Below are 27,142 nucleotides of genomic sequence, written 5' to 3'. Positions count from 1 at the left end.
TTGGGGGCAAGTCAATATTGTGAAATACATTAAAATTATACAAACTGAAAACTAACAAGAAAGAGTTGCTTTATACAAAAGTTGTACCCATCTGTTTGAGGGCAAGGGAAATTGGCCTACACTGTGCTTCCAATTTACTGTTTTTACCTAATGTATTTTTTATGGATAGTTGTCAATGAAACCAAGGGTTAAAGTGGATGGAGATACTGCAATGATTTTAAATCAATCACTGTTATGCTGGTAAGAGTCTACGTTTGTCAGATAACTTTGATTTGAGGAGCAAATACATTGCTAACTTCTTCTCATCTCTACTGGATCTTTATAGCAAAACAATGCATCTTTTATCATTGTAGAAAAAGAGACAATTGAAATTTAGCAAGAATGAGAATTGAACTGGTAAACTTATTTTACTGCTTTGCCATTCGGAAAGTGCTCAAAATAAACTTATAAGAAATACACTAAGTGGTGCAATAAAGTCAAGAAATTTTGGAAGCAGAGCTGTCAGTTTGACATTTTGCCTGGTAATTTCTGAAATTATGAATTAAGGATCCTTTCCATTTATTAAGTTACACACTTTACAGGTTATTTGTATTTACTGAACAATGACCTACATAACCTGCAAATCACAGAGGCAATTTGGCTGACATCCAAATCATTCTATCAACATTCATTGACCTTATGGCTTTATTTGGATGGTGTGGACATTAGCCAGACTCATTTGGATGTCTCTAATCTTTCAATTTATACAAAGAATACAATTAATGAGAAATGTAGCTTCATTGAATCAGTACCATCTAATTTAATTTTGAAAATGTCTAGGTTGTAGAATCTACCCTGTCTTGGTTATTGTACTTTGTTGTTGTTGTTGTTAACGGCCCTTTAGTCAGCCCTGCCTCATAGCAACCCTGTGGATGAGACATCTCCAAGTCCCCCTATCCTCCACTGCAGTTTAAGTCCTGTAGATTCAGGTCCATGAGCTCCCTAATTGAGTCTAACCATCTAGTGTGCAGACTTCCTCTCTTCCTAGCCCTCCATCTTTCCAAGCACTAATGTCTTTTGGAGTGAGTCATGTGGCCAAAGTATGATAGCCTTAATTTGATCATCTCGGATTTCAGGAGGAGTTCTGATTTTATCAATTCAAGGACCCATTTGTTTGTCTTTTTAGCTATCCATGGTGTCCTTAGCTCCTGATTCTCTATAAAAATTTCACCTCCTGACTCCACAGAGAATTAGAGACTTCACCTCAGGATGTAATGACGTATTTTAATATTGTGTTGTAATATTTTTAGATAATATATTGTTTTAATTATGAATTTTAGATAACTGTTATTGTAATAATTATTGTATGGAATGTATTGGTTGTAATCCCACTTCGATCCATCAGGAGAGGCGGGAAAATACAAATAAAATTTATTATTATTATTATTAAATGAGTTGATATTTTCCTATCTGTTTTTCCCCCCCACTGTCCACTCTCATATCCGTACATGGTGATGGGGAGTATCATAGCATATACAATTCTCACTTTAGTGCTCAGCTGTATGACTTTACTCTTTAGCATCTTATCTAGTTGTTTCATAGCTGCTTTTCCCTAGTCTTCTTGTTTCTTTGTTACAGTAACCTAGGTATGGGAACTCTTTAACTACTTCAGTTTCTTGGGTCCCATTGTAAGCGAAAGGTGGGATATAAATCCTTGAAATAAATTTTTTTAAAAATTCAAATTCTTCATTCCCTAGGTTGAATTTATGTATTTCTTCCACGGTCATAATAGTGGTTTTCTTTGTGTTCAGCATTAAGTCTGCCTTTTCACTTTCATTGTTGACCTACTTTAGTAATTGTTCTAGGTCTGTGATGTTTTCTGCTAGTAACATGGTATCATTCACATATCTAAGATGGTTGCTATTCTTTCTTCTTATCTTCACTCCTCCTGCTTCTGAATGTAAGCCTGTTGTTCTTATGTTTTCTGCATATAAGTTGAACAAGTATTGTGACAGATGCATCCTTACCTGGCCCCTTTGCCAACTGCAAACCAGTGTGTTTCTCCTAATTCTGTTTTGACAGTAGCCTCTTGTCCTTAGTACAGAATTGTGCATAGCACATTTGAAGAACATACAACCTAACAGGCCCTACTAAGGATCCTTTCACACTAAATAATTACACCACTGACTCCACCTAAATATCATTATTCTAGCCTACAGAAACCTGGGATATGTAGTTTCAATGAAATATTTCAATTTCTCTGCCATAGAAGTGTAGTGCCTCAATCTGAAGATTCTACAGGATGTAGCCACTTTAGTTAAAGTGGAATCATACTGCTATACTATAACCGTATACAGTTGGTCCTCTGTACCCTCTGTATTTTTCATCTGTGGATTCAGCCATCCATGGCCTGAAAAGATATAAATTGCAAAAGCAAACCATGTTTTTGCCATTTTATATAAGGGGTACCATTTAACTATACTATTGTATCTAACTATACTATTGTATTTTGGTATCTACAGGGAGTCCTGGAACTAACTCCTGTGGATACCAAGGAGCCACTGTAGTATGAAGGTCCCCTAACCTAGGCTGGACAAATTGGAAATTGGAATATTTGGTTTGGTTCTAGATCAGAGGTCAAAAACAATGGGGCAAATGTAACCTTCCTGGATTTCCAATCCATTACAATGGACTTCCCCAGAGGCCCATGCCCTCACCCCCATAATAGTCCTTTTGGGTTTCCCAGCTTTTGTAATTCTTTACCCATCCAAAAAGGCTGAAATATGTCACATAACCATAACTAGTAGCACTAAGAGCCTGATACTAACATATACTTATGGCAGGAGAGTAAGACTCACCACTGGAATATGGTCTCAAAGAATTTTTATGAAATTGCATTCATTATTATTATTATTATTATTATTAACCTTTATTTATAAAGCGCTGTAAATTTACACAGCGCTGTACATACAATATTTTTCGTTAGACGGTTCCCTGCCCTTGGGCTTACAATCTAAAAAGACATGACACAGAAGGAGAAGGGAGTGGTGGAGGGAAAGAGTAAGAGGTCCAGCAGTTCCTCTCTACCTCCAAGGCCTGGACCAAGGCAGATGGACTGGAGGGAGGGCTTGGCTTCATAATGGATGGTTAATCTTCTTCCAGGGAAAATACATACTCTCAAGTAGGATAATACATATTCAGTACATAGCAATACAGGAAATGGTTTGATAAACAGGCACCAAAAGAACATCAAATAGTAAGCAATGCCTGGGAAGGCTTCTCTGAACAGGATGGTTTTCAACTCCGTTTTGAAGCTGGTTAAAAAGTGATGGCTCTTGCTTGTGGGGGAAGAAGGTTCCAGGAGTGAGGGGCAGCAAGTGAAAAGGGGAGAATCCGGGATGGGGCAGAGGAAATCCTGGGCTGAGACAGCAGACTTTGACTACCAGAACGGAGGGCCCTGGTGGGAAGGTGAGGAGAAGGAAGGTCTGATAAGTAAGGAGGGGCCAGTCCATGGAGGGCTTTAAACGTCGACAGCAGGAGCTTGTACTGAATACGGAAAGGGAGGGGGAGCCAGTGAAGGGATGCCAACACAGGACAGATGTGGTCAGAGCGGTGGGTGGAAGTGATAATGCGTGCAGCTGAATGCTGGACAGAGATTAAAGGACGGAGGTGAGAAAGAGGAAGCCCAGCCAGGAGGACGTTACAGTAATCAAATCGTGAGATCACTAGGGCATGGACCAGGATCTTGGCAGTAGAGGCGGAGAGATATGGTCGGATTTTGGCAATATTGTACAAAAAGAATCGACAAGCCTTGGCTGTGGTCTGGATCTGAGGGATACACGACAGAGAAGAATCAAAGATAAAACCAAGACTGCGGGCTTGCTGGACTGGTTGAATAGAAATGTTGTCCACAGAGACAGAAAAGGAGTGTTGAAGGGTGGGCTTAGGAGGAAAGACAAGAAGCTCCGTCTTGGACATGTTGAGCTTCAAACGCCGATGGCGCATCCACTGCGAGACAGCTGTGAGGCAAGATGAAACTTGCTGTTTAAGCTTTGGAGAAAGGTCAGGGGCGGAAAGATACAATTGGGTGTCATCGGCATACAGATGGTAGGAAAAGCCAAGAGAGCTAATGAATTTTCCTAAGGACAGTGTGTAGAGAGAAAACAGAAGGGGACCCAGAACAGAGCCCTGGGGAACTCCAACAGATAAGGGAACAGGAGAAGAAGTCTGGCCCCCTGCAACTACTGCAAAAGATATGCCAGACAAGTAAGATCTAAACCAGTCGAGAACAGAGTCTGAGAACCCAAGGTCAGAGAATATGTCAATTAAGAGAAAGTGATCAACGGTGTAAAAGGCTGCAGACAAATCGAGAAGGATGAGAACAGAGTAAAGGCCATTAGCCTTGGCCTGTAAAAGGTCATTCGAGATCTCAGTGAGAGCTGTCTCTGTGGAATGCCTTGGGCGGAAACCAGACTGAAAGGGATCGAGGATGGAGTTGGCTTCAAGAAACTCAAGGCAGCATGAATAAACAACCCGTTCCAAAACCTTAGAAAGAAAGGGAAGAAGAGAAATCAGACGATAGCTAGACAAAGAGGAGGGGTCAAGAGAAGGTTTTTTCAGAATTGGGGAAATGAGAGCATGTTTGAAGTCCAACGGGAAGGAGCCTGTAGAGAGAGAAAGATTGAAGATATGGAGAAGTGAGAGCAGAAAGGAGGGAGCTATAGAGATTAGAAGACGAGTAGGAATTGGATCAAGAGAACAGGTTGCAGGTTTGGAAGAGTTCAGAAGTGTAGAGAGTTCATCCAAAGAGGCAGGAGGAAACACAGAAAATTTGTTAGGTGAGGGTGACAGAAGATTAAGAGCAGAAGAAGAATCAGGGGGGGGAGGACTATCTTAGAGCGAATAGTGGTAATCTTAGAGATGAAATAATTAGCAAAGTCATTAGGAGAGAATGATGAAGAGACAGGAGGAGAGGGAGGTTTAAGCAACGTGTTGAAGGTGAAGAACAAATGCTGCGGGTGCCTCTCATTGGCAGAGATCAATGATTTGTAATAATTCTGTTTTGCCATAGAGAGGGCGCGTGAGAAGGAAGAAAGAACACATTTGAAATGGATAAAATCAGCCCACTGTTTGGACTTTCTCCAAAGATGTTCAGCCGCTCTAGAGCAGGACCGGAGAAACTTAATGTTGGGGGTAAGCCAGGGCTGAGGCCTAGTCTTAGAGGAAGAAGTGCGTACAGAGACAGGGGCAAAATGGTCAAGAGTCGAGGAAAGAGTGGAGTTAAATAAATACATTGCTGAATCAGCGGAAGCCCCGAGATTTAGGGAAGAGAGAGATGAATCCAGGGTCTGACCAAGATGGTTAGAGTCAACAGATTGAAGATCATGAAAATGGTGTTGAACAGTGTGGCGAGGAGGTGGAGTATAAGTAAGAGCAAAGGAGATTAAATGATGATCAGATAGTGGAATGTCAAGTGCCAGGTAGTCAGAAATGGCGCAGTTTGCAACAAGAACTAGGTCAAGACAGTGACCAAGAGAATGAGTTGAAGAGTTGGAGTGTGGTTGGAGGCCAAAAGAAGCTAGCAAAGAGTTAAAGTGAGATGTTGTAAGGTTACTGGAATCGTCAATGTGGATATTAAAGTCACCTAGGATCAAAGTGGGGACTGAATCTGAAAGGAAGAATGTCAGCCATGATTCAAAGTCTGAGAGGAACTGGGTGGCAGAGCCAGGAGGGCGATAGATAACTGCAACCCGGAGCTGTAGAGGAGAAAAGAGTCTAATAGGATGAAACTCAAAGGAAGAGAAATGATAGCTGTGGAGAAAAGATAGGACTTGAAACTGGCAGGAGTTAGATAGCAAGATACCAACCCCTCCTCCTCAACTCTCAGGGCGGCTCGTGTGGGTGAAGGAGAGACCACCAAAAGAAAGGGCAGCGGGAGTTGCAGTATCATGGGCTGGGAGCCAGGTTTTGGTGAGAGCGAGGAGATTAAGGGGTTTGGAGAGAAAAAGGTTGTGGATTGCTGCTGCTTTAGGGGCAGCAGAGCGGCAGTTCCAGAGGGAACAGAGAAATAGAAGCAGGGAGACAGGGAGAGGCCAAATGGGGATCAGGTTAGGAGAAATGTGGCGAGCCATGGGAAGGATGGGGTTGACAGAGAAAAGAAAGAGGTGTAGCTGGCTCTCTTTCTGAAGTGGTAAAGGAGTTTGAGGGCTTTACAATTAAAGGTCAACAACAACAATAACAACAAAAACAATAATAATATTGCCAGCTCAGGCCTTCTGGGGAAGAGTCCGATGCAAGCAGGAAGTTCTTCCAGGGAGCACAGGTTATATTTGTCCTTCTTCCTGTGGAGAATTCTGGGACCAGCAGGAGAGTGAGATGGAGCCAGGTGCCTTCTGGGGGGGGGGGGAGCAGAGTTCCTTTGTGGAGGGCAGATGGGATGGCCCTACCTTCTTTCCCCTCAGAGGCAGAGATGGAGCCAGGTGCCTTCTGGGAAAAGTGGAGTTCCTTTGTGGAGGGCAGATGGGAGGCCCTGCCTTCTTTCCCCTACAGCTGAAAAGGGGCTACCTACACTTGCTCTGGATGTTAGCTGTAATATGATTTGTAATAAAGTGCTCACATTAGCCATTGCTATTAGAGTCATTTTGGTCAGAAAATTCTATTTCCTAAGAGAGAGGGAGTGCACTTTTTTGTGGGCTATGTCCCTGTATAGATTCTCAATAGTCAAGGATTTTTCTTGTCTGGGTTTCCCGACACTCTACAAACACTCAACAAACCTCCTCTTTAGAGGTTTTTAAACAGAGGTTGGATGGCCATCTGCTGGGGGTGCTTTGATTGTGAGTTCCTGCATGGCAGGGGTTGGACTGGATGGCCCGTGTGGTCTCTTCCAACTCTATGATTCTATGTTTTCCAACCATGGTTTGAATATTGCTGAATATTCTTTCCATCCCTAGTTAGGTGCAATGACTTTTGAACCATTCCTTTGAATGGTCTGCACAAGGGCCTACCATCTTGGCAGATGTCTTCAAATAAGAATAGTTTTACTTTGACGTTTTTCAGGCAACGGTTAGAGACTCTGCCCTTGATACTTCAATCTCAAATTTGTTAAAGTGAATCCTCTCAGAAACACAGTTCTTGCACTTTTCTGTAGCTAATTACATGGGGTAGTGAATCTCTGTCTCAGTCTCAAACTTTCAGTAATACACTATGGCCAATTTCATAATACCTTACATCACATATGACTCACAAGGATAACATCTGCTTGTAAGACAGCCAAAAACAGACTGGTGTTCATGTATTTTATTCTCCAGCTGAATTTGCCAGTTTTTTCTGATGCAGTTTGAGCCTAAAACATTTTGAACCAATGTATCTTTGTACCTGTTGTTGTGTGCCTTCCTGTCATGGGCTTTTCTTGGCAAGACTTGTTCAGAGATGCTTTTGCCTTTGCCTTCCTCTGTGGCTGAGAGAGTGTGACTTCCCCAAGGTCACCCAGTGTGTTACCATGGCCAAGCAGGGATTTGAACCCTGGTCTCCCAGTGTCCTAATGCAATGGTCAAACCAGAACACCCTGCTGACTCTTTTAATAAAAACACATATTCTATTGCCAACAAAAATGATTAGGAGAATTACTCAGGACCAAAAATCCATGTCGACTCTTTTGTCCATCCAGGAAAAAAGGGGAAAAAAAAGAAAACACAATCATTTTGATAACAATGTTATTTCAGAAGTTTCTGCAGTCAGCTTCTCAAGCTTAGTTACATGATAGTGTAACAATTAACACAAGTTCATGTATGTGCCAGCTTATGAAATTCAACAGCATATCCATAATGCTGCTATCAAATTAGAATAATTAGATACATGAAACCAAATAGAACAAGTCTATAGAATTTAATCCGGGAGATAAAATGAAAGCTGGCATAAGTAATCAACCCACGGTTTGTGTTTATGTGTTTAAAAAGGCACTACCATGGATATGCACTCTGGGATCTTCCAGGAAATCTTTATCTTGCAACATTGTTATATTACGAAACAGCTAACATTTCAGATTGAAGGAATGTACAGTTTAGTTAGCAATGAAACAAGCTGTGCAAGTAAACTGTAGAATTGCCTTCTTGAAAAATTATAAAGGAACTGGACAGGCGGCTGCTGGGAATACTTTACTTACAGACTATCTGATTTTATTACTAGAGATAATGATCCTTTGGCCTGACTCCAGTTCTTTTTACATGTGTAGCTAAATCCTAAGGTTCTGGGTGGGGGCAGACTTGGCATGGACTTTAATGGACACAACTATAGCAGTGTTATAAGGTTTTCTGCTCATCAATATTTCCCATTGCTCTTGGTAGATATTTGATTTTAAAATGTCAGTGCAGCATCTTATTAATCTGCTATCAATTGAACAAAATTAATCAATTTTTTATGGATGCATAATTCATCCTTTATGGATTACCCATCATCTTTTATGACAGCAAACACTGTAATCTGATGGGATTACACAACTACTAAAGAACAGTTTCTCTTTCACCAATTTATTTTGTACAATCCTATTTTTTAGTGGGGAGAGGGACCTGTCAGTGGATAATGCAATTATATTTATCATGTCTCTGTGCATGGGCAAAAGACTGCATCTTAATGCTTTAGTCATGCAGTAAATATTGATAGAGTATGCTATCACTTTTAAAATACAGTTTGAGTACCCCTTATCCAAAATGCTTGGGACCAGAAGTGTTTTGTAATTTGGATATACACAACACAAGAACTATAGCACATACTGTATTTGAAAGGCTGGAGAGAGAGAGATGCAAAAGACGGTAGGATGTAGAGACATAAGGCTGGAGAGAGACACTGAGGATCTGTAACATGGCAGGAATCCCAGTTCAGCATGAATCTATGCCTCCTGCTGTTTCACAGATCCTTACATCTCTCTCCATCTTTGTATCTCACCCCAGCCTTTGTTTCATTTGTTTACTACTTGTGTTGTGTAAGAGTCATGTGGCTGGAGAGAGAGTGAGGATCTGAGAGACAAACAAGCAAAAAAACACAGCTGCCACCTCAAAGGCATTTTTTGGGTTTTGTATTTTGGGATTAGGGATGCTCAACCTGTACTGCCACTGCATATGGCATGTCAGCAGTAGTGAGTCCATACCCATAGGTACATATGTAAAGTGCATTGTAGATCTGCCTGCTCTAAAGCAAGCCATATTGAGTTTAATGAAGCTTACTTCCAAAGGATACATAGGGCAGTTATTTCCAAAGTGAATTTAGGATGTAGAATAATTTCTTTAGCAGGAGTCCAAAAGATGTCACAAACTATGACTCTCGGGGTACTTTGTGGGAGAAATTCCTGATGATTAGGCATTGGGCTGAGAAAACAACCAAAGTTCATTTGTCTTCTTTGTCCCTATATCACTATCACTTCTGCTGTAAGCATGATTATCAATGGAAACACAAAGCCTATAGAAATGAATTTTAATATGAGCCAGTTCCAAGCCAGTTTGGATCAAGAACAAACTAGATCAATTATGGGAGCTTTTGTCAAACTGGGATAATCAAGTGCACGGTGATTAAAACAATATATGACAAAAATGCTAAACTGAACAACACATAATACTGTATAAATTCAAAGGACCTGATACAACCTGGATACATTATATGTGCAGATTACGTCCACAGGATACAGCACAGCCCCATTTCCTTGTCCATTAGCTCCCATAGGCATGTGCTGAGTACCAATGTAATCTAGTACCTAAGTGCTGGGCTGTGTGCTTATATTATTATTATTATTATTATTATTATTATGAATCTCACATGCCTTTCATCATACTGGAGTCCACAGTCTGGATCAGAGCTATGAAGAAATATGTTAAATATAACAAACTCCTGTGACTCATTCTTTTGTTTGAATTTCTGAAAGTTACATTTAAAAAATAATCAAGTATGTGGGAATGTAATTATTTTCTTTATGTACTGTCTAACATTTTCTGGTTATTTTTACTTGCTAAAATTAAAACGTATATTTTAAGGGCATTTAAAATCATCTTGATAGGATTTTGTTTTTCAGAACAAGTAACAGAAAGTAACAAACAATATAGTGAAGGATGTAACAAGTAACAATGAATTACTTTTCAAACATTATAATGTGTAATTGAAGAAAATATTTTTGAACGTTACTTTCTAAGCTCTAATACAGACCCAGATTCAACTCCTTACTCAATCAAGAAGGACAGCAGAGGCTATTGAAAAGAATGGGGATCGCACTCTCTCTTTGTACCATGTAAACTAACCACATGTTGCTTTGCATGGCAAAGAGCAGAAACACACACAGGAATAAAACACAGACCTCCTTCTCTCATTGCCTTCATAGTTATAAATAGTATAGGGGATGCATGGCTCTTCTGTGTGGTGTATGCAGTTCCACCAGGGACATAGCTAGGATTTTAGGAAGGGTGTGTGTGTCCAGACTAAATGCCACCATTATAATGGGGCTTGGGTGCGGTGGCGCAGCAGCACACACCATTCATTTTTCTAATGGAAGGGGGGGGTCCGGACCCCAAGAACCCCCCTTGGCTACATCCCTGGTCCCACAGATGTTGTTAGACTACAATTCCCAGCATTCAGCATCATTGCTATACTAGCTGAACCGCTGAGATTTGCACTACATGATTGCAACCCCTGCTCAAACATGGTCTGTGGGAAGCTAACCACTTATGAGTCAATTGGATTGGGCCTTGCACATTAAAATTAACAATAAAGATTGGGCATTGCACATTATAATTAGTAATAAAGACTTGCTTTCAATTATCTTACAAATCTTGGAAAATGTATGTGTTCAGATCACAACTCATGGAAGCCCCAAGCTGGTTGGAACATCCTGAGCATTGTAAAATTAAAAACTAGCTTTTCTAAATGTGGCTATTTATGAGCCAATGTCTTATATTAATTTCAATAAATGTCATTCATTGATCAATTCTAATAAAAATCATTTAGGACAAAGCCTTAACATGTTTTATATTTCTGTCTCAGTTCCTCCCCCCCCCCCCCCATCATTGTACAATGACCAAAGAAACAGCATAGTGATGGTTGTGGGGAAGCTCTGAATCAATGAAAAGGTGGCACCTTACACACTATAAACACCTGCAGCATTTGTTGGTGCTTGTTCATATTACTTCCACTGTTCTATGCCAGCTAAGTGCAACCCCACCAATCACAAATTAATTAGATATTTGAACAATGCTCTTTCAAGTCATTCTTTCTGTTCTAATATAAACAGATTATTGTGGAAAGATTACACCATCCACATTAGAAAGCAGTTGCTACAATGGTCAGCATCAGTTGCATATCCAGTCTGGGTTCTAATCCAGAATCAAAGCCCATTGTTAAGAATGTAGAGCTTCCTCTATGTGTTTTCATGAAGTCTTACATATTATTATTCTCATTATTTAAAACGTATTACCAATAAATTAGTGAAATGAAACAGGAGCCATATGACTTGGAAATAAAGTATCTTAAAGTGATATCTTCAGTCATCCCAAATTCTAATTTTGAGATTAATAATCAAACTACCCAAACTCCCATCTTTCTGGAAACAAAAGGCCACACAGTTCACTCCTACTCATTTTCACAACCTTTCATTTCAAGAAACCTGGACAGCTAGCACCCCTCCCCTTACTTTTCAATCCATTACCTATTTTCTCTAACCCATTTCAGCTGACCCTTAATATATAAATAGTTTCAAATCTATCATAATATTCACAAAGACCACAAAAAACATGGGCATATTTTTCTTAAATAATCCAGCCAGAATTTACAGACAGTTACTAATAGAGCCTAAGAAGAATGTTGTTGTTTTTCCCTTACTAGATGGGAAGAAGAGGAAAATAGTGGAGACAAGTGGAATTGGAGCAAACAATGGCCAGCATGGTATTACTACAAAACAGACATTGGAATTTGTCTTAAAGTCAAAACAGCTACCTCTGCACCTGTATTTCATTTTCTGTCTTTCTTATAAAAATATCACTAGTTATATACACAGAAAGGCCTAAATATCCTAAAGACACCAGATCCCATCTGATCTTTGAATCTTAGCTGGGTCAGCCCTGCATAGTACTTGGATGGGAGACCACTAATGAATGCCAGGTGCTGTAGACTATGGTCCAAAACACACTACAGAAATAATCCCATTTGAGACCACTTTAACTGCCCTGGCTCAGTACTAGGGAATCCTGGGAATTATAGTTTATTGTGGCACTGGAGCTCTCTGACAGAGAAGGCTAAATGTCTCACAAAACAACAGTTCCTGGATTTCCCTAGAATTCAGCCAGGACAGCTAAAGCGGTCTCCAACTGGATTATTTCTGCAGTGTGCTTTGGACCCATACATCAGAGGAAAGGACTGGAAAAAACACCTCTGAACATTCCTTGCCTAAGGAAATCCCATGAAATTTATCGGGTTCTTGTAAGTTGACAGGCAACTTAAAGGTGCATGCACAGACACACAAACACACACATACACATACAGCCAGTGAGACCATAACCAATAATTTACGGAATTATTGGACCACATGAAATGCAGCCACATAAAATGGGCACGGGGCAGATAAAAGATTTAGCAACTTGGCAATCATTGGAACACATGAAACATGTTGTATATATGGAAGACTATGAACTGAAATGGTGTTGCTAAGGGAAGCCTTTATCATACTTCTTATTGGTTATTTTAATACCTAGAATAGAATTTTCTTCACCCTTCTGTTATTCTTACTTCCTTGCATATTATTGTGTTACTTGTTATTAAAGGTAAAGATATTCCCTTTGACGATGTTGTCAAAATGCGTCTGACTGTAGGTGGCAGTGCTCATCTGTTATTAAGCCGAAGAGCCAGCGTTGTCAAAGATGACTCCGTGATTATGTGGCCAGCATGACTGCACAAAACACTGTTATCTTCCCACCAAAGTGCTACCTATTTTTCTATTTGCACTTTTATATGCTTTCAAACTGGTAGATTCGCAGCTATTACTTATTATTACTTGCACATGGGGAGATTAGTTAGAATATCTTATAAGCATGAGAATCAGTTGGGTGAGCAGTTTACAGGATTTCTGCATGTACAACCCATAGCCCTTGTGCTATTATGAGATGTAATTACTGGGCCTGAACTTCCCATTTTCCTTTTGGTAAAACCTGAGTAAAGTGAGCATATGAAACGTATTTCATCAAAGAAATGTGTTGTGTGTTTTGACATCCTTTTGAAATGTCTTGATAGTCATACAGCAAAGAGTGCTGACTTAAAACTGCCTAAGTGTCCCAATAACAAGGGCTACATCTAGCCTGCTTGTAAAAGAAAGTCATTTATGAAATCAATTTACTTGCATTATATTAGTTTTTGTAAAAATATATCTGCTCTTTTCTGAACCAGGAAGCTTGCAGTTCATTCGATTTTTGTTCTATCTGTCTTAATAGCATACTTGGTGGTCTCATTCCTTTCAGCTGGGCAGCAGAAGAGGGCCACCTACAGACAAAGTAGATGTTTCCACAAACGTAGGGGAAAACCAGAGGTGTAGCTAAGGAGAGGCAAATGAGGACACTGCCTCCCAAATAAGAACTTTGCACCTCCAATTTAATTTTTTCTTCAGTCTTCAAATTTCTAGTATTGCTGTAACTTAAAACTTCAGTTGAACATTTAGAAATGCAGTTGAACCATGCAAATAAAAGGGGCAGGCAAAGCGACAAAGGGAATGTGGGCACAATTGGAAGCATGTGAATGATTTTCAGTATCTCTCTTTCTAGAATCCCAGAAATTTGTGGGCTAAGGAGGGGACATTTTTCATGGGGATAAAATTCTCATTTGGAGGGGGAAATATAAATTGTTTCCCCTCTCCCAATGCCACACTCCTTCCAAATCCCCAGCTATGCTCCTATCCTCACAGAATGCTATAAGCTATCAGGGTCTTGAATGGACCAGGAAAATATGTGTCCTCCATGCTTTAAAAAATCCCCTCTCTCAGTTTCAATGAACCTTAAACAATGCTACATGGCTACTGATCCAAATTCATGGGAACCTGAAGAGAACTATTCCTGCCGAAGGTGAAGGGATGTGCACATTTGTTATTTATTCCTTCACACATCGAATGCTTTTATTCCTTGCCTATCGGCTATGTACAGAAGCAATTTGCTACCATGTAGCAAGAATAGTTATGGTCAAAGTAATTGTTTTTGAATATTCAAGGGATTCATTATGAAGGAAAACATCTTTTTTTTTAAGTCTTATTTTTCTGTGTAAAAAAGAATGAAATGTAGAACAGTATGCTATGTATTGAACATGGCCATTATGATCCAAGAAGCATGGTATATTGAGAGTGTCACCTAAAAATAGAGTGGAAAAGATAGGGGGACTAGTCTAATCAAGATCCTTTTATCTTATGGTACTCGAGTGGGAAATTTGGATGTCCATTTACTCTTTACAACCCAGGATGCTAAACTCTTTTAAGGGCTTACTCCTTGGAAGAGTGCAGCCCAGGGATTAAGGGGAGAAACTACTCTCTCTGATGCCATATGATTCCATGTGACTGTAATTGCACTACATTGCTATATTGCTAAGGTTTTGGTATTAAGAGATTGGGAAATAACTCAGCTACTGGACCTCAACAGTTTCACATAGCTGTGCCATGTGCTTTACAAAGGTTGCATCTATAGTCGGGAAATAACCCGGTTTGGCATCACTTTAATTGCCTTGGCTCAAGGCTATGGAATTCTGGGAGTTGGAGTTTGTTGTGGGGCCCAGAGCGGAGCTCAGCCTTGAGCCAAGGCAATTAAAGCGATGCCAAACCAGGTTATTTCCCCAGTGTGGATGCAGCCACAGAAAAGGCATATTCTCTCTCTGAGAGCTGCCTTGAGTCCCACTCTGGGAGAAAGGCAGCACACAAGAGAAGCAAAATAAATAAATACACTAACTATTGTCCATGCCTATACTTCCTTGTGAAGTTCTAACTTGCCTTTGGTCTGTTTCACTTTCCTTTACCCATTTATCTCATTCATCCATCATGCCTCTTTGTAGCTTTCCTCTTCAATAAGAAGTCTTGCTGCAAACAACAACAACAACAACAACAACACTACATCTACTGCTTCTGTCACTCCAATAAAAATATCAGAGGACAAAAACGAACAAACCAACACTTTTCTGAAGGGACACGTTTGCCACCATCTGGGCCTATTTCACAGTTATGTTTTTCCCCACACAGAGGTAGTCTCCTGTGGTTAAAAGAAGAAGAGGAAGTGCACAACATTTTCAGACAGCATTATGTACAACTGCACATGTCTTTCTTTTGCTCTGGACACAGAAATCGATGGGGAAATGCATTGAGGAAAACTTACTCAGCATGTTGACCTTGGTCCAAAACACACTGCAGAAATAATCCAGTTTGAGACCCTTTTAACTGCCTCGGCTCAGGGCTAGAGGATCCTGGGAACTGTAATTTTGTGAAACATTTAGTCTTCTCTGTCAGAGAGTGCTTTGGTGGCCACAATAAACCCCAATTCCCAGGATTCCCTAGCCCTGAGCCAGGGCAGTGAAAGTGGTCTCCAACCGGATTATTTCTGCAGTGTGTTTTTTTACTTTAGGCTGTATCTGCACTGCAGAAATAATTCAATTTGAGACCACGTTAACTGCCATGCTTCAATGCTATGGAATTGTAGAAAGTGCAATTTTGTGAGGTGGTCCAGTAAAACCATGGCAAAACCTCACACCAAAAAGCACAGTCCTGCAAAGCTACATCTCTTTATTAAGCACTTGCCCTGAAGCCAGGTTGTCTTTTTTAAAATCGATGGAAGGCTGCCAAAGAGGGGGTTAAGGAGGGCTTAGCTGAGCAGCAGAGAGAATGTCAAAACAGAGGGGTTCCCCCCTCCCCTGACTACAGCAGATCAGCTCCAACTCACCCTTCCGTCTACATCATGGGCCACATTTCTGCTGTCAGCGGCAGCCTTTGGCAAGAGCTGGGATCACAGAGGCTGCGAAACTCCTGGGGACAGAGCAGGTTTTTAAGTATTTAAAGGCTAAGGGCTTTGGGATTTTGGTTAGGCAGCCCCTCGGTTTCTCCTGAAGAAGAGCAGCATTGATTCAGCCCCAAGACATGGCTGTCTCTCTCGAAGTCCCAGAGCAAGATTCTTCCCATCCTTGCTTAGAAGTCACTGAGGGGGTAAGAAAAGGCTGCCAGTCTCCTTCCACTGGCTTCCCTCGCCTCCTCTCATAGGCTGCAGCCCTGTGGACACTTACTTACCGAGGAGGAAGGGGCTGCATTGAACCCAGTGGGGACTGACTCTGCGAAGGGACCCGCGGCTGCTCCTCTTCCTCGGAGGGTTTGGGCATTTGGGTTAAACAGAGGCTGGGGGCCATCTGTCGGGGGCGCTTGGGTCGCGCAAGGCGAGGGTTGGGCTGGATGGCCTTTGGGGGCCTCTTCCAAACCTCCCTCAGCCTCATAGAATCCCGTCCGTTCTCGGTTCCTCTTCAGTCTCCCTAAAACACACCCTTTGGCTCCAGACCCTTTTTTATGAATGGGGAACCCATGGAGAGAGAAACTACGACACAAAGAAGTGAAGGGCGGGTTGGGGCCCTCCCTCTGGCCGGCTCCGAGTTCGAATGTCGCTGACTCGCTTCTCCCCCCCACTGACCAATAGGAAGCCCCCATTTCTAGACACACTGACCAATGGGAAGCCCCCTCTCCAGACACAGTGACCCAACTCCCTCCCTTTGCAAAAGCTCTAGGTTCCTCTTTCTGCTCGCTCTCCAGCCTCAGAAAGCCACGCGAAGCCTCGCTCGGAGTCTCAGGGAAAGGGGGCGGGGCGAATTTTGGGGTGGGCGTGCCCTCCCAAACTAGCCCCTCCTCCTCTCGCCGCATTCGGTCCTGGAGCGCCGCTAGGCTGCCAGAGGGAAAGGCGAGCCACCTGCTCCGCAACACTCGCCAGCGCCGCCGCCGCCTCCGGTGCCGACGAGCGGTTTTTGGGGGGCTCGCCTTCCTCGGAGCTCCTAGCGCCGCCATTCCTGGCTTCTCAACTTCTTCTTCCTCTTTTGGCTTGGAAAGTTACAGAAAAGGGAGAGAGAGAGGGAAGAGAAACCCAGCCCAGAAGGGTCCTCCCCTGGCTCCCCTCAGGAAAGGAGAGCAGAACGGAGGGGGAAAGAAGGAGGCAGCCCTTCACTCTCGGAAAGGGAAGGAAAAGGTGGCCTCTCTCTCGCATACGACACGCAAGGAAGAAGGCAAAGGGAGGCACGATGGGGACCTCCTCAGCCGCCGCCGCCGCCGCCGCTTCTGCCTCTGCCTCCTCTTCCTCAGCCTCCAATGCTTCTGGACGTCGCAAGCTGCGCCCTCCGACGCTGGGGCTCCCGCTCCTGGGGCTCTTCTCGGCCCTTTGCTTCAGGCCAGGTGAGAGGAGAAGAGGGAAGCAGAAGAGGAGCCTTTCTCTCCCTCAAGCAGCATCCATACTGGGGAGATAACCCGGTTTGGAAGCGCTTTAATTGCCCTGGCTCAAGGCTATGGAATTCTGGGAGTTGAATTCTGCCAGAATTCCATAGCTTTGAGCCAGACAACGAGTTAAAGCGCTTCCAAACCGGTTTATCTCTCCAGTGTGGGCGCAGCTTCATCAGTTTCTCTTTCCCCCCTCCGTTGTGTGGAACTTTGGGTCTCTGGTTGCCTCCTTGGCGAGGTTCTTCTCCTCCTCTTCTGATCCTTCGCTTTTCTCTCTCCAGGGTTCCGGGGGCTGAAGGGTGGACCTCTCTCGCCCTCCTGAGCCTCCCGCTTTCCATTTGTGAATGTCCCTCTCCTGGGGACTCTCTGGTGGGGCTTCTCTTGTAAGTTGGTTGGCTCTTGAGAGAGAGAGAGAGAGAGAGAGAGAGAGAGAAGGCAGGCAGTCCCAGGAGGAGGGAGCCTCCTTGGTGCTAAAAGACGGGTGGTTTCTGCGGAAGAGAGAGAGACACTTATGCCGAAGATAAGCATAGATACAGGTATAGATAGTTACACACACAGACACACATGCTGAAGATAGGTATCGATATCTACACACACATATATGCCGAAGATAGATACAGGTATAGGTAGATATCTACACACACACATACATGTATACACACACATGTGTCTACACATTTGTGTATTTGTTGTGAACTGCCCACAGGTGGACTCATGACTTACCCTGTGGAGGAGACCGCACCTGTCCTCCACTTCTCTGCTTAGTTCCTGCAAATGTATGTCTCCCATCTCCTTGGTTGAATCTATATCTATGCACCTGGCCTGCTGTTTCCTTCTCTTTCTACTGCCCTCCACCTTTCCTAGCACTATGTCTTTTCTAATGATCCGTGTCTTCTCGTAATGTGGCCAAAGTGGCTTCCAGAGGGTGAAAGGCACCAAATACATGCTGTGGGGATACACACGTTGCTAGGTATATTTTGTGCATTTTGGTTGGCCAATAATAATAATAATAATAATAATAGGAATCCCTGTTTTGTGTGGATTTGGGGTGTTGTTGTACTAATCTAAGATGGGAATGGCTGGGAATGGGAGGGAGAAAGTATGTGTTTGAGGGGATCTATGTGAGAGCATGCCGTCCTCAAGCTTACTGCTCTGAAGCTCCTATGCTTAAGGCTGCCACCCTTTGCTTGTTGAATGGGGGGGGGGGGTTTGCTGAGTAAATGTGCCAAGGATCAGGTTGTGCCGCCTTATCAAGGTGTTTTTCAAAGCATTCCTTCATATATATATCATTTCTTCAAGGTATGTGTGCCTTCCAGCTCCTCTGCTTCTTCCTTTCAGATCTTATCATTTTAAAGCTCCAATACAGTCATCTGGGACCAGTCTCACCAAAACCAGTGGGGTTTACTTCCAAGGAAAGGTCCCTTGGTTCAGGCTCCATGACCCCTTGAGGTGTGATTCAGGAGCCAATTCCCATGGTGCCTTGGGGACGTAGCTAGATCCATCCTGTTTTCAATTCAAATTAGTACATGTAAACTGACATTGAACCTTTTTGCTTTGCTTGCGTTATTTTCTTTGATTTCACCCCCTGCAAAAATATCTCTGGATATTGATGTAAAAAAGCTGATCCCATTTTCAGAAAGAACTGCTCTCTTCTTCCCCAGCCCCCTCATCTACTTGTCTTTTGCTGTGATATCAGACCAAATCTGTTTTCTTTGGTTACCAGGTTCTGCTTAACTTCCAAGGAAACCCTGTCAGATTTATTAGCAATGCAGAGAGCGGTTCTCCAACTTGGGTGGGTTTTGGCTGGCTCCCCTTGAAAGTTGCCTTTCTGGTTGTGCTGAAGGGAGCAGAAGGAGGTGACCTCACCTGTGTCTGTGAAGAAACCCAGGCAGCAAGGGATAAATAAGCATGCCTTTTGTATGGAGGGGAGAGAGGAGAAAGAGGCAGGATGGGGGGAAACAGTGAGTGCAATAATTCAAGGCTAGCTGCCAGCTAAAGGCAGTCATCCTATGAGTTGAGTCACTTCGGATCCCAATTTTTCAGTCCTGATACTTTAAATATCCCTGTAATAATCTTCTTAGAAAAACTTGCTATTGAATTCTACATTCTGCCTCTACTGCAAATGGCTCCTATGCTAGGGAGACTTCTCTCTGGTTTCTCTGTGGGGTAGTTCCACTTCTGCTGTTCAATCTAGACCTGTGTGTGTTTGAGTGATTTTAATTTCATCCAGTGCATTAAAGGCAGAATAAGCAACTCTGGAAGGATCTGTGTGACTAAAAAACAACAATAACCCATTGGTGTAACACCTATAGCTGTTGTGTGGGTTGATTCTTCAGGATTTGGAGCATGGGGCTCATTATGATTATTTTAAATTTCTATTTTTGAGTCCACATCTGTCCTGGCACCTTCTCTTGTAAAATGTGAAGTCTGGAGCAGTCCTACCTCAAAGCACTTCTTAAGCTGTAAGACCCAACTGATTTTTTTTTAAACTGGACCTTTGAAATATCTAAGGCCTAGCACGTCTTTCTAAAGATTTTTTCTTTCTCCCTGCAAGTATTGTGAATGCAGTGGCTTCAGTCTACAATCTTCTTATTCTGGAGGAAACTCATTAAAGTCAGTTGGAATTCTCTAGAGTATGTGAATTGTATCCAAAGGTTCAGTTTGACTCCATTTATATTTTCTTGTGCTCCTCAGGATTTCAGCAAACAGGGGAGTATTGAAGTGTGTTTCAAACAGAGAGTTCTGTTTGTAATTTTCTTTCTGCCTAGTTACGTATTAAACTGAACTGTTGCAAGGAAAGCAAACTGATCTGTGTTCTCTATGGAGAATGTCTCATTATTCTTGTAGAAAGAGCGTCAGCCTGTGGTTGCATTTTGCATTGCTCTAAGAAAGAGGCTTTGTGTGCCTGCCTTTAGAGTCAAGACAGAAGCTTTGCAGTGCCCTCAGTGTTTTCAGTCACCAGGCTGTATATTTGGAAAACTCCCTCATTAACCATAGAAAGACCACCTTCTAACCGTGGAAATTACTGTAGGTGCACTTTCTCAAGCGTTTGTTCCTAATTAAATTCTGAATCAAGTAATTCCAGCATTTTAATGTCAATTAATGTGACAAAGTATTTTTGAATTTTTTTGAAGCTTTCTGTTACATTATAACATTAAACACAGTATTTAATTATTATTGTGTCTTGTGTTAATGTACAGGGGAACTAATTATAGTGCAACATGAAAAGGTAGGAAGTGTATCTAGGTAAGCCTGAGAACAGCGCTTAGACCAAAGCTTCAATTTTATGCACGGTGGCTGGGGAATAACCACCACTGAACAAAGCAGGACTTATATTCAGGAAATATATTCAGGTATATTAAAAAACACATCCATAAGTGTGTGAGAGAGATATATTGTCGTGTGTTTTTAATGCTTTATGGGGAAAGAGAGTGGCTTATAGCAGAAAGTGCTGAACTGATTATCTTTCAAGGTAGTGTCTATATTGTGAAATAATGTCTCGTATCATAATTGCACTTACAGAGAATCTTTTCAAAATCCTGCCACAGAATGTTGTTTTTCTCTTATCCTCTTAGTGTGAGCTAGCCTACTAGTATAATAGTATTCAAAATAAACACTGCAGCATACTTTTAGACGACTAGCATACACAAAACAAGTCAAACACTTATATAGGATATAAGTTGCCTATTTGTCTTGACAAATAAGGTCTCACTTTCACTGTTATAAGTTGAAAAAAGAATAATTTCACTTGTGCTCCCACAGCTCTGTTCTGTCCATGTTTACCATGTACTCAGTGGGGTTTGCTATTTAGTGACCTACAGCACTGGATGTTGACTCAAAGGAATAAGCATTCCTTGAGTTCAATGTTGCCAAAATGCTTAGGAATACAAGTGTATTTTTGGTTCAGCATGTATAGGAATACAGTTACATTTTTTAGATTCCAGCCTTATATTTCATCAACACGAGGAGTTCTAGAGAAGACTGTCCTTCTGTACGTTATGAGAAGAGACTGAGCCTGTCATTGTTAGCATCCTTACTATAGAGTAAATCTCATTAAGCCCAGTCAAGCTTGCTTATGAGTATATATACATACAGGATTAAGCTATGAGAATGGAATCCTGTGTGTTACTTGTTTACCCTGGAAGTTATAGTTCATGAAACCCAATCATAATTCCTTATGATTAAAGATGCCTAAAAGTATGGTTTAATCTTTTTAAAAATGAGGCACATCTTTGGGAAGTACATAGAGTTAATTTAATTTTATGTTTGCCCTGTCTAATCATATTTGAGAGCCAGTGTAGTATGGTGGTTTGAGCATTTGACTACAACTATGGAGACCAGGGTTTGAATCTCCATTCAGCCATGGAAACCCGTTGGGTGACCTCAGGCAAGTTGCACTCTCTCATCCTCAGAGGTAGGCAAAGGCAAATCCTCTCTGAACAAATCTTACTCCCCCCCCCCCAAAAAAAAAAAAGTATAGGTTCACCTATACTTGAAGCACACAACAACAGTGATAGTATTTGGCTGTTCTTTGGTCCCAAAACATTTACTTTGAAGGAAGTCCTTTTTCATTTCAAAGGGAGCATGATCATGATTGTTCCCTTTTACATGGTTTTCCAGTCATGGTATGTTGCTTACTGGATATGACAAAGACTAAATTGGTCTGGTGTTTGAGGAATTTGTTACTCAAGCTGACCCGTGAATGGACAGACAGTATATTCATGGTGGCCGAAACAGACGTTCTAAACTATTTAGAGTCATAATGTAGAAAGTGAGGAGATTGGGCAATTGGAATTTTGTTACTGATTAATTACATCTACCCCTTGTTAACCCTTTTAAAACAAATAAGTGTTGGTACTTACATAAAATAAACGGAGTATACATGTTCTCTGCAGATAAAAATATGTTTTGCTGAATAAAGCATGATTATAGCTACAGCTATACTGGTGAGATGGAAACCTCCAGTCCAGAATTCACCATTATCCTGAACTTTCCTGGCAAGCCACTCTCTCAGCCTTCGAGGAAAATAATATTGTTTAGTTTTACAGGATAAGCAAAGTCACTTTACATAGGGTTAATGCTCATTGCAACAATCAAGTGTCAACATATAAAATATCTATAAGATTTAGAAACCTTGTTAAATGAATTATTGTTATTTTACTTTTACTGCAGAATTAATGTGATATTATTAGTTTATAGCCAACAAACTAAACTACAACACTCTTAAGCTAATGCTTTGGGGCACTAGACACTTTAAACAGTGTTTTCAGACTATCTGGTGTGGGGAGCCTGCAATTACTGCTTTCCAGTGAGCCAATGATCAACACTATACAACAGCAGCAGCAGCAACAATACAGTACAAAAACCTTTAGAAAGACATGCTAGGCTTCTCTGTTAGTATGTTAGCAGAACAGAACGTGGCTATACTGTTGCCAAATCCCAGTACATTGAAGTCTTCTGTATGTGTAGGAAAATGGCCAGGGTCCACTGTGCATCCTGCCTGGGCCCACAGTCACTCCTCAGTGATCCAGACTATTAAATTATTGGTTGATTCATGTTGTAGAATTCTCATGTTGCCTGTTAGATAATTCTAAGGAAGAAAAATTGGATAGCACCTAAGGATCTTGGTCTTCATTTCTCAACTTTCTGCAGCTTCCTTCCCTCCTCAGCACTTTTAAATACTTCTTGGTATGTTGTACACTTTCTTGTACTTGGTGGTGATCATTCTTGTAAGGAAAGTAATCTTGTCTTGAGGTTTGAACTATGAAAGGTATGCCATTAGAACAGAATAGTGGTTAGCTTGCTTACAGAGGTGGTTGAGAATTCCACAGTCCCTTTGTTTTTTATGTACTTTGAATGCATACATAAATTGTAGGTAGCTCAGTTTTAGTACATCTTGCAGTTTGGAAACAGTTTCAAACTTCACAGCTTCTTTTTGTACTGTTTCATGCAAAGGGAACTCTGAACTTTTGAATTTAACCTTTTCATTTAAAAATGAACAAACAAGATATTAGCATGAGATGCTGTCTTTTATGTATCTGCTTAGAAGTCAGTCTCTCACAAGAGTGTGGGGGACAAGAGTGTGTGCTAGGGAATTTATCTCAGAAGTAAGTCTTTTACAAATAAATATTAACTTAACAACCTTGTGATTTTTAATAGGTGAGTAATTTGAGAAGTTAAAACAGAATAGTCATACAATTGGAAGGGGCCCTATGGGCCATCAGGTCCAACCCCGCTTTGGCTTTCATGTATATACAAGGAAATCTGAATTGAGTCCATAAAGTAAACAAACCTCAACTTGAGGCCAAGGATACTAAGTGAGTGATTTATATTTTTGTGGATGGTGAAAACCTTCTGGCACAAATATTTTCTATTGTAATAGAAGGGTAATATAAAATTCCTATGGTCAAACGTTTAGTACTTGTGGCATGCTTTACTGAGCAAAACATTTCTCCATGAATTTTAAACTATTGTAGTAATGGAGTGAGCATCTGCCTAGTTAAAGATAAAATTTCTTTTCTTAGCATATGTATATGTTTCCAAAACAAAGCAAAAATCACTATGTGTCTGTTCAACTGGCATTTCCTTCAAAGGTTTTTTTTAAAGAAAGTATGGATTTCTTTGTTTTTCTTTTTTAAAAAAGTGCTGAAATGGTGAAGAGAGAGAGAGAGCATAAAGCTTGATGATGTGTTACAGAGGTTATGTTTGAAATGATTCTGTAATGTTTGGTTAAAGGTATTTGAAGTTTTCTGCCTGGGTATAACAAGGAAACATTAATTGGCTCCCAAAATAGCCAACAAAAGATATTTTGTTTTACTTCTTGATTTATTGTTTATTTCAATCACTTTATTAATTTAATATAAATTTCAGTTAAAGTACAGCTCCATTACTTTTTCTTACTTTGTTGTTCCTTGAAACTGCAAGGAGCTGGGTGGTGTTTCCCCAACCACCCTTTCTTCATAAGGCTCTTTATTGAAGAGAGTGAGAGACACTTAAATGTGGCCTAGATATCTAATGTGAAAAGCTTTGGGATTGAGACAATCCCTACAATAGTTTGAAAAATATGCTCAGGAATACTTTCTGTTACTTTTAAATTATAAGTACAATCAAGAGTCCTGTAGAGATTCTCTATGCATATGTGTACTTCCTCAGATTTGGCTCTTGCTTGTCCTCTGCTGATTTTGTTGTGTCTTGCCCATGGATGTGGATAGTATTCTCAAAGATAAGAAGCCCACTACCCATTTTCTAGGTTATTGCTTATATTGGTTTAGAAAAAATGTTCAAGAGGGACTGAGGGGTTGATTTTGTAGACATTCTTCAAAATTAGACAAGAAAGTTGTGTCTGTTCATTCTGCTGGATCTCTTAATAGTTTTCAGTAATACAGACCACGGTATCACTCTAGGTATCTCTCTGGGTTTTGGCAGAGCTGTCTTTCCAGGAAATCATTTCATCAGTTCTTTCCTTCCTGGAGGAAAGTTTCCACAAAGATGATCAATCTTAATTAATTAATATCCCACTTTTCGTCTATATGGGCTCAAAGCAGCACTCCCATGGCTTTTGTGGTTCCTCAAGCTTATTCTCAGTGCATCTTTTAAACATCTGTGTCAGCTTCCCTTATTCTAGTGTCTACCAGATGCTTTGGGCCACAGCTTTCACCATCTCTTAACCATCTCATGCTGAGTGGAGCTGATGTGAGTAGTAATTTGAAATATTTGTTTGAGAAACTTCAGTTGATTTTACATTGATATGATATAACCTTCAAGTTACCCATTCTCCTTTGGCACTAATACCGTTGGCTTTCTGCATGCAGTACAAAGTTCTGAGTTTGACCTATAAAGCCCTACACAATTTGAAGCCAAGTTACCTTAAGAACAATGTTCCTTTATATAATCCTTTCTGAGCACTTCTCACACTTCCTCCAGGGATTCATAAGTTATCAATGTGCAACAGGGATTTTTTTGTAGCAGCCGCTTTCTCTGAAACCCTTGGGAGATCTGAACTTCTCCTTCACCACTTGTATTTAAAAGAGTAGTCATAATCCTCCTTCAGGTCACAGTTCTACATTCTCCTTGGCATTTTGTGTAATCTCCCAAAGAAGGACAAGTAACATATCGATTGGCTGAAGCACCCTGATTATGGATTTCTTTCTTCATGAAAGACCAGTTGGAGGTGAGGTCATCCTCATTTCATTGCCAAGTGAAAACACATTTCTTCACCAGAATGTATGAGGCTTCTTTATCGTTGTTTGGTTTCTGATTTCTTGGACTGCAGGCTTTAGTTTGTGTTATTTAATTGTTTCCAAGATTGTACCCACAGTGAGATTTTCAGATATATGACAGGACAGATATATTCTTAGAAATATAAATAAATTAATCTAAAGATACAAATGTTTTGTATAGTATTGCCCCGTTCTCTTCATTGTACTACATGTTCTATGGAGGGCATTCATAGCATTCATGGTGTTTCTCTTGTCAAAAGTGTGTAAAGCCTGAGGTGCTCATAACCATCACCAACACTTACATAGGTTCCATGATTAATGAGTGAAATTCAAGTACTGCCTAAATCACTGTGACTTTGAATCATGAAAGAAAACATTTTCAGTAGTTTTCTTGTTTCCTATAGTTGTCATGTCTATGAAACTAGCATAACTATGTCATTTGATATTAAGTATCTTTTTTTCTGTGACTTAATACTTCATAACTTTAACTGCATAAATTTAACTTAGACATTAACAACTTTTATAATCAGGCCTGAACAGTATATAAGTGTCTTCAGGATCAGAATCCAAATTAATTTATGTGTAAGCACCAATGTGTAAGCACCATCAAACAGCGTAACACACAGGAAATATTTCACTTTGGTTTCACATATTTACGTTCTTCTGTCCATGAAATTCTGTTGTTGCATTCCCTTCCATTGATTCCCACTGACATCTTTTGTATGTGTTCAGAGCTGTAGGTGTTATGTATTATGTGCTGAGGAAGTACCTAGCACTTTGCAAGCTGTAAGGTTTCATGTAAGCAGCAGTGAATCACAATATTGCAAGACGGTATGCTACACTGAAACCTAGATGATAAAACTTTGGTGATAAAATCCAGTCATAGATGCATACCTCAGTACAAGTGTTTGTTTAGTCTGAGAGCACCAGAAAGCATTTTGAAATTTAATATGATTTCCCAGAATCCTTTCTTATATAGTAATAAGTGAGGTCAGTGAGTCAGCACATTTCTAGCTATATTATGTAAGTAAAAACAGTTTGGTTTTGATGTTGCAATCTTGATATTAATAAATTTCATATAGCTAGTAATTTATATTTTGAAAACATGAGAGTTTGCACATAGTAAGTATAAATGTACAGTTCTCCTTTCCCTTATGCGGGGGATCTGTTCTGGACACCCATCCACCCACCCACGTGTGAGGAGAAAATTGCGTGTTCTTGCACCCCATTGAAAATAATGGGGCGCATGCACGTGGTGCACACGCCACAAGAGCATGCGCCATTCATTACATTGTACCGCGGCTTCAGCATATGCTGAAAGCCACAGAAGGGAAGCCCATGTATGGCGCAGGCTCACTGTATTTCTTTTCATTACTAGTTAACTAAAATGAGTAGTTTAAACTACTTAAATTGTACAATAACAATTTCATAGCTCACGCATAATAGGGTAACTATACACATTAAAGACGGATTATGTATCACTGTATGAGAAATT

General features: G+C 40.9%; 1 protein-coding gene and 1 long non-coding RNA gene across 5 annotated transcripts in view; one reads left to right on the top strand and one right to left on the bottom strand.

The window, feature by feature from the left end:
* Nucleotides 1-16,284, bottom strand: part of LOC149319778 (uncharacterized) — a 43,753-nt gene extending 27,469 nt beyond the window's left edge. Inside the window, exon 1 of the long non-coding RNA XR_016279895.1 lies at nt 16,247-16,284. This is a non-coding gene — a long non-coding RNA (uncharacterized LOC149319778). The remainder of the gene's footprint in view (nt 1-16,246) is intronic.
* Nucleotides 16,285-16,943: 659 nt separating this feature from the next.
* ALCAM (activated leukocyte cell adhesion molecule) overlaps nt 16,944-27,142 on the top strand; it is a 183,571-nt gene continuing 173,372 nt past the window's right edge. For all 4 annotated transcript variants that reach the window (XM_089512357.1, XM_089512355.1, XM_089512356.1 and 1 more), the window contains exon 1: nt 16,944-17,386. In XM_089512357.1, the coding sequence (XP_089368483.1) occupies nt 17,236-17,386 (151 nt within the window). In that variant the 5' untranslated portion in view covers nt 16,944-17,235. The remainder of the gene's footprint in view (nt 17,387-27,142) is intronic.

This window comes from Sceloporus occidentalis, unplaced genomic scaffold, assembly GCF_023333645.1.
Source record: "Sceloporus occidentalis isolate IW3139 unplaced genomic scaffold, rSceOcc1.0.p SCAF_2, whole genome shotgun sequence".
In the NCBI taxonomy this organism is placed as follows: Eukaryota; Metazoa; Chordata; class Lepidosauria; order Squamata; family Phrynosomatidae; genus Sceloporus; species Sceloporus occidentalis.
This window is presented reverse-complemented; position numbering and strand designations above follow the sequence as displayed.